Genomic DNA, 8,679 nt, shown 5'->3' on the forward strand with positions numbered 1-8,679 from the left:
ACGTGCACAGCATCGCTCAACCGCACTGCACTGGAGAAAGACGATCCGTCTAGAGGGCAGGAACCAAGGCCGTCCAAGGAAGACATTGTGTCGGCTGTCTTCTGCTGCCGCGAAACAGGACATTCGTTTATCAGTCGTTGGATTGAACAACGAATCCTCCACGGTAAATGAATTTTAACTGAAGTTTACATTCTTCGCATGTAACAAGCTATCGCCTGGCAGTCGTCCCTACGTGTAGCCGCCGCGATTGAAAACGGACTAGGCAAGCCCACTGGACCTCTTGATGTCAGTCGAAAAAGCCACTCTTTGCGATGACTGCATGCGATTTTACCACTTGCCGATATCCGTAAGAGCTGCGAAAATCGCAAACGCTGCCTGTGTCATGGTATGTTGTTCAAGAACTGAGGCGCCGGGACATGTTAAAAGGTTTGTTTACCAGTGCATGATTCCGAGATTATACCAAGCGTGCCTAGCATGCGTTCAGTGTGTTTGAATGAATGCAGTTCGGCGGTGTGCTGCGTACGGAATGCTGTTGAAGTAGAGTCTCATAACAAAAGGCGTAATTTCTCTCGTGGTAGGCTGTCGTTATAAATAAGACGCGCCCTTGACGGTGTCTTTCACCCATGAGTTATCTGTGACCACAGAAGTTACGAGCGCGGCTCCAGCTAGAAACTTGCCGCAGGCAATGCGTGAGATCTGTTTGGCATGTACTCTTTAACTTACTAAGAATAGGTTAGGAATTTGTATTTTCAGCTGAATAATACTCAGCTACTTTTGCTCATATATTGAAATGGTGTGATTAATCTCCTATTTTATGTATCGTGTAGCGGTTTTGTTGTGGGGTGTGAATGTAAACGGGTGCTTATGTGTACGTACTCGGTGACTCGCAAAGCGGCAAGTGAAAAAACCACTCACTTTAGCCTCATTCTTTTCGTTAACGGGCAACCCTGTGCTTCTCCGAACTCGCTCAGCAACGGGCATCACTATAGAAATAAAGTTTATTTCCTTTGTTCACCTAAAAAAATAAACAGTCAGTTCTCTTACTGATTCGTAATAACTTTCGCAATGTTTGGTGCCGCAACCAGGGGAACACGATCTAACATCATTGAGGCAACGAGGTCAACAAGCGTCGACAGCACCACGAGCTCGGGGAAAACCAGCAACGACCCTCGTTCAAAAGAAAGCAGGTCGGCCAGGCATGCCTTCAACACCAATGCCTAGAGACACCGCACCTAACCGAAACCGACACCACGACTCAAGCCCCACCACGTGAAGCGAACTGTAAACACTGATGATACGATGGAATGGCTCAAATGAAAAGCAGCGCTTTGAGATGCGAAGTGACTAAACTCATTCCTGAAGCCCACTTATTCTTGGAGAGCCATACAGATGAAGGAGCTCTTTATATCTTGTCTGCGAGGCTTAGCGCTCTCCAAATAGAGTTTATACGAGGTGCACTGCAAGAGCAAGACACACATCAAAATTATGTACGGACCAAAGAATACAACAATCTCAACATCGCACACTTGGCGAAAATCCTCTACGAAGCAGGAAAAAACCTGCGAAGGTAACAAGCAAAAATGGCGGCGACGTGGGCGCAGACCGACGGCCCACCGGCAGGGGCAAAGCCCAAAGTGAAACCGCCGAAGCTCGATTTAGAACGATTTAGCGGTGCCGCCATGGAGTGTCAGTCTTTCTGGGAGCAGCTCGAGCAAGCCATGCACGAAAACTACGGCCTCTCGATCGCCGAGAAGCTTCTGTACTTGCAATTGCTGCTTTCTGGAAAAGCCGCAGTGGACATTGCCGTCATTCAATTGACTGCGGCCAATTGCACCGCGGTGATCGACCGTCTAAAAGAGCACTTTGGTCGACAAGATGTGCTGATCCAAGAACACCTGACTCAGCTACTCGACTTGCCAAAGGTACGGATCGAAAAGAGCACGCCCGCATAAGTCGACTCTATGACAACCTGCAACGTGATATCGCTGGTCTCACGGCGCTCGAAGTCAATACGGACAGTTACGGCGGCCCGCTCTCCTGCGCGCTCCTGCAAATGCTGCCAACCAATCTTGTTGCCAGATACCATAAAGGATTTTCCGCTGCAAGCAAAGCTCCCGGTATCACCATCAAGAGTACGCAAGCTTGCCTGAAAATAGAAGTAGAGAGCCGGTAAAGGGCACTGCAACCTGATAATCCCGAAGCCAGAAAACGAAGCGCGAAAGATTGAGACAAAGAAAACAGAAAATCTCAAAAAGGGTCAGCAACTTCTCTTTTTTGAGCCGGTAATTCGAACCTATCCAGTCAATCCAAGTGCAGTGTGTGCTTCAAAAACTCATGCGACTCACTACTGTCAGGCGCAGATCTTGTTGGTTGAAAAGAAGAAAATGCTCATTGCAGCTGATCGGTGCTTCCAGGGCTGCATAAGATGCAAGGTTTGGGTACGGGCTAGTTGGTATTCCATGGCATCAATTGTCACTTGCGTATGTATGCGCTGTAAGTGATGACGGATACTGCAAAAGATGCGTGACTTCAAGGGTTGCCGCCACAAAATAATAAAATGCAAGGAATATGGCAGAATACATCTGACTCACATCTGTGCACTGACATTGAACCCACCTGAGAATAAAACCACAGAGTTTCACTCTTCAACAGAAAAGAAATCCGAAAGAATACCAGCTGTGCTACCCCAAATCACACAGGTATAGGCAGAGGGACGGAGAGCGCTCAATGGCCTCCTTATTGACAAACGTAGGCAAGGAAGCGTCACTAAAAATCATTCACGTGAACTGCAACTAGAGGTCGTAGGTGATCAAGCCATCACTATTTACCCATTCGGGGGAGGAGGAAACATTATGAAAGAGAAGCGAAAAGAGTAAGTTTCGACTAACAAGTCAATACGACCGTATATAGCACTGTAACGAAGCTTTGGAAATGCCGGAGATCTGCTCTCATCGGTTTTATGTTCCTGAGGACATCCTAAAGAAAGTGATAGCGGATATTGGTTAACTGGCAAAGGTGACTGCGGCATTAGCCCATTTGATGCAAAGCGGGATTTACATTCTTATCGGTGCTGACTATTACTGGACTTCGCTGTGTGGGGAAGACGCTGCAAAGCAAACTAGTTGCGCTAAAGGCCAAATTTGGCTGGACCCCCCAAAACGCGATTCCATCAGTATCCCAGCTGCTTGCGACTCAGTCGTGGCTGCACTTCGTGACGGAGTGTTTGATGAAACAACCAGCTTGTCCATGGAGCTTCAAGCCTTTTGGGAACATGGGATCATTTGAATTATTCACTCTTGTGCCGAAAGGAACGAAAAAAGCATAGAACTCGTCAGCAAATATTCGCCACCGGCAAAGAAAATTGGCACCCGCTATGAGTTAACAATGCCCTGGAAACACCCGACAACAAAGTGGTTGCAAAAAGCACTTGATAACCTACCGAAGAAGTTAATGAAAGATGAGACGATACTGATAAAGTATGACGAGGTTATCCGTCAGTACCTGGAATAAGGGTTCGCAGAACAATTTCCATCATAAGCAACCAACAACGACGCAAGCAAAACATACTACATACCTGATCGCACTGTATTTAGGTCTGACAGATTTTCGACGAAGAGTAGAGTCTTATTTGCCGCATCTTCTCATGATGCAGGTCTGACAACTCTGAGCGAAGCTCTAGAACCAGGACCTAACTATATTCCAGTTTACTGAAGGTGTTGCTGAACTTCAGAGTTCATCGTATTGGATTAAGTGTTGTCATCAAAAAAGTATTTCTGTAAAATTACGTTGAGCGGGCGGACCGTGATGCCCTGCGATTCTTCTCGTAAGGACATCTTCGAAAGAATAAACACCCAGAGCCTCATATTGAAGTCTGCAAAATAACACGTGTCTCCTCTGGCGTAACAAGTAGCCCATTCCTCATCGCAGCCACCGTGCGCCACAATCAGTCCACGACAGGAAATTATCCAGAAATAAGGAAAACCATGAGCGATAACCTTTACGTGTACGACCTCATAAGACGAGCGAGCGCAAAGGACGAGGCTACAGATCTATACAGACGGGCACTAGATGTCATGAATCGAGCAAGCATGACACTGCGCAATTGGCACTCAAATTCCAAGGAGCCCCAACACCTCTTCAACGCAAAAAAAAAACGGTTGCGTCCTTGGTTACCTGGAATGTCCAAACAACAAAGGTCTCACGGGTCCTCGGACATGTATGGGATAATGAGAGAGATAACTTTCAATTTTCGCTGAAGACCATCTTAGCTTTCCTTGATCGAAACAGGAACAGAGAACGCTTCATTCTTCAGGCATCGGTTGCCTATGTCATACACTTGGCCTTATTTCTCCGGTTGCAGTGGCAACCAATTTGATGTTCCATACACCGTGGGAATGGGGTGTTGAGTGGGACGCCCCTCGGTGTGAAGATGTCAAAGCAGGTTGGACGCAGTGCCAAACCCAGCTACATCGTGTAACGGAGTAATAGTGCCAAGACAATATACTAACTTACCCAGCGATAGCTTGAATGAAGTACACATCTTCACAAATTCCAGCGCCAAAGCTTATGATGCTGTTGTATATTTGCGCATCTCCGTGGGCAAGTAAGCAAATGCAACTCTGGCCCTCTCTAAAGCCCGTGTAGCACCGATTAAGGTAATTTCTTTTCCCAGACTGGAATTAATGGGGATGGTGATAGGTGCTCGACTCAGGGAATATTGGGAGTGGTCACCAAATCTTCCAATAGCCATACGGTATCTGTGAACAGATTAATCTCTTGTACTGCATGGGGTGAGAGGTCCCGCACAACAATGTAAATCCCTTGTTGCCATAAGAGTGTTGGAAATTCAGCAGCGAATGGATCCAGGCATCTGGAATCACTGTTTTGGGATATGAAAGCCCGCCGACCTTTTGACAAAGGGGTCACACCTCAGGCACTGAAGTCGAGCTGACTTTGGTGGAATGGACCTGCTTAGCTTCGCAGCCATCTTCTAGCTGGTCAAATCATGAAGGTGGTGGCTGAGGAGGAATGGTTCCAGGCGGCACGTCAGGTCGGGCCAACGTTGGAAACGTATTGGCACTTCCTGGCCAAATGACGGCCTAAGATTAACGGCGTGGTTCCAATATTGGCAGTGCCATTCTGGCTCGTGGCCCAATGTTGGCCTGAGGTTAACAGTGTGGCGCGAATATTGGCTGTGCCATTCTGATAGAGATCCAAAGTTGGCCCACATTACACAGTCAGTAAACAATATTGGCACTGCCGTTCAACAAGGCGGGAATTATTGGACCGACTTTCGTACGGATTTGCCAATATGGGTTACATGTTGACTTTCTTTGGAGGCATTGGCCCGTAATAAGCAAATTTTTGCCTTGTCGCTTTTTAGTGTTCTACGACTTGCTGAGATTGAACAACGTGTTTTGAAAACTAATGCAGTGATCACAGGCACACTGCGCAGGAACCAGAAATATGTTTGCAAGCTGCGACCACCTGTGGAACTACGTGTGGTTCTCCCATGTCATTCATGGTACACCGCCATTTTTGCACTTCGCCTTCACCGAAATGCGCCCCCTAAAGAGAAAAGCCAGTGCACCACGTTGCAAGCAGGGAAGTCGCATAAAATTAGCCGCTGCTTTATTGATCGTACATGGGAACATGATCGTTCCATAAGAAGCAACGGTATTGCGAATTTGCCTGCGCATTGTACATTTTGCATGTACGCTCCGCGGCTTTGGAGGATCCGGATTCTGAGGAGAATTGAGAATTACAGTGCCACAAAGCTGATGGAACCGTTTTATATTGCATCGAGCTGGAGCGCATATGTATTATTGAAACTTTTGTTTGTTTGTTTAGCATGCATGGCATGTTGCGGTGACATAGTCATCATGCTCCTATTCCAATATATTTGTTTGTTCGTGCATGTGCAGTAAGCTCCTTGTATGAATGCCCCTGACAACAAAAATTAATTGGAGGTTTTGGCCTTCCCGTGTCAACCTCATGTCATTGTCTGTATTTGGCAGGGCGAATTCCGGATTTTTTTTTTCGACCTAACTTTCCGTCCTTCAGCCCCCACTTGGCTCTCCCCCACGCACGCGCGTGAGCCTGGTCAATGCTATGAGTCAAGCGCTCAGACAGCTATAAGCTGCTGTGTCAAATTGGATGCTCTGGGAAGCACGGGGGAAAGTGGCGGGGTCACTATTGTCCTGGTCTCCCTCCGTCGCTGCCACCCATAAAACGCGGTCGGGCTAGCCCAGGTGGGGGGGGGGGGGGGGTGAAGTGGCGTTTACGGCGTTTTCTTCATTCACCCTTTCCTTTCACTCTTTCCTTCTATGCGTCGCTAGCACGCCGACTGGGTGCAACACCGCCCGAGTGCTTGCCGTCTTGTCCGTTTTTGTCAGCGCACTCCTATCGTGAAAAATGCTCGCTTGCGGTCGTCATTCCTACTGAGAAGCCTACATCTTGAAATACCCAGCAAAGTGGCGACGAATTTGTGTGTGTGTTAGAATTAATATAGGCGAAAGAACAACTAGAAAAAAAGTCGATGCTCGTGGCTACCGTCTTCGATGTGGGGTGAACTCGGATACATAGAAGCACAGATCTTGCAATGGTGAGTGCATTTGTTTTGCGCATGTTATAAGTTTTATGAGGAGCAATATCACGCGGTATATATATGACTGAAACAGCCCTGGCTGATGTAGAGTGCCTGTAATCACATAGCAATTTTTTATTCGCAGCTTTAAATAGTGCCCGGTGTAGAACACGTATAAATCGCTGTGAATTTCACCCAAATTCCTGATCCTGCCTGATCCTGCTAGTAATACCGAGGAACCGCGCTTTTTCTCACTGTTCTAGGTCAAGCATCATTTCCAGCTGGCAGTATTTCTTTCTTTTCGTATAATAAATGCCTCTTTTGCCAGTGCTTCCTGACGGAAGTACTCGGTTTTCACATTAAAAATTTCGCACGAAGGCCCCATTGTGTCTAGAAAGTCTGAAACTAAGCTTTCTGTACTGTAGCAGGTTTTCCTGTCATTTTTTAATTATAAAGTGCTACGCTGACCAAATGTGGAGTGTAAACAAGGCGGACGGATCCTGCGCATTTTATGTTTGTTCTAAATATTCTGTTACGCCTTCTACGAAATATGCCATATATGTCGAAATATTAAAAAGCGTTACCTGACAAATCTCTTGCAAGAATGTTTCTTGATTCACTCCTTCGAACTCTCTGCTCAGACTGATAGTACTGTTGCGTTATAGCGATTTTTCAAGTGAAAACACTGCCGCATACATTTGTCATACCAACATCTCTTATAATATTTCTTTTTATTTTACAGTGCAAGCATCTCCTCCAAGTAATGGTGAAGTCGTTATGGGAAGTGGTAGCAATTTCAAAGAAACCACCGCGTTATCGTGGTCCTCGGGGCCTGATCAGCCCGCCATCATCCAAGCACTGACCAACCTGCCTACCGACGTCAGCTCCCTGCCCTGAAACCCCTGGCCAGCCCACCGTCCTCGGCAACTTCCCCAATTCCTATCCTGAGGGAAGTGCGTGTAAATAAACTGGTTGAAGATAACCGAGCGTCACCCATCTAGGTCCACGGAAAATGCCTGTTTGTGAAAATTCATTCGCAAATAAACTGTCATAAAACTCAGTTTCAGTATTCTTTTATTGTTATCTGCGGGTATAGATGAACTCTGCTTCCTGACCTCTTTTTGTCGAGCTTTCCTAGCTATTATTGAGGAAGATGGTATGGGGACAATTGCTATAAAAATGCCGCTAGCAAAAGGTTTGCGGTAAGAATGGCTGCGTGCTCTAGAGCCAGCGTATATAAAATATTCGTCATGCAAAGGGCATTGGCTCAAAGCTGGCATTACTAACGGCAACGATATGGCTCAACGCTGGTCCTACGCTGGCTGCTGAATTGGCATAACATTGGTCCAATCTTGGCTTTGACGCTGGTCCTACGCTGGCAGCACGATGGCTGCTGCATTGGCATAACATTGGTCCAATCTTGGCTTTAACGCTGGGCCAGCATTGGATTGGGTTGCACTTTGCCCATATGCCAACATTGGTCCAATATTTGTACCAATTTCTGCCAGCATTGGGCCATGGTTGGACCATTGCTGGTGTGCTGCCTGGGGTCATGTGCGATGGTCGTCGCGCATGACCATCGCATATTAGGAAAGAACACTTCGCGTTCGCAACGTAACTCTAACGGAATCTGTCTTGTCTCTGCAAAAGTATAGCTCCCTTTCTAGGCTGGCTCGACTGACAGCCTAGATTTTACAATTTTTCACAATGCCAGGCACTCCTACCAGAAATATGAGGCATCTCTTACGACGGAGGAAGTTCAAAAGGCACAGATTTGTTTGCTTCTTGAAGCCCAATTCAAGGACTTCCAAGATGAACCCCAGTGTCTTCGCCGCTCGACACGCATCCCTAGCGATTCCCCGATACGTATCTCAGCGTCAACGGTGACGACGGTGGAGTGCTGAGAGTGGGGGGAGGCTACATGCAGCCGTTTGTCTTACAACGTGAAGCATCCTGTTATCCTCCTGTCGAAACATCGTTTCACAGAGCTGACGATCAGCGCAACCCACCACCGTCTCCTGCTTGCAGGCGCACTGGAGACCCTTAGCGTCCTGAGGGTACAGTACGGGATCGTGCGGAGAAGGCCAGTGGTG

The 8,679-nt window shown here is 47.2% G+C and overlaps 1 protein-coding gene across 1 annotated transcript; it reads left to right on the forward strand.

The window, feature by feature from the left end:
* Nucleotides 1-1,580: 1,580 nt before the first annotated feature.
* Nucleotides 1,581-1,952, forward strand: LOC140218530 (uncharacterized). The gene has a single exon (XM_072288302.1). The coding sequence runs from the start codon at nucleotides 1,581-1,583 to the stop codon at nucleotides 1,950-1,952; it is 372 nt and encodes a 123-aa protein (XP_072144403.1).
* Nucleotides 1,953-8,679: the final 6,727 nt, after the last annotated feature.

The sequence above is a fragment of the Dermacentor andersoni genome, chromosome 5, assembly GCF_023375885.2.
Source record: "Dermacentor andersoni chromosome 5, qqDerAnde1_hic_scaffold, whole genome shotgun sequence".
Taxonomy (NCBI): Eukaryota; Metazoa; Arthropoda; class Arachnida; order Ixodida; family Ixodidae; genus Dermacentor; species Dermacentor andersoni.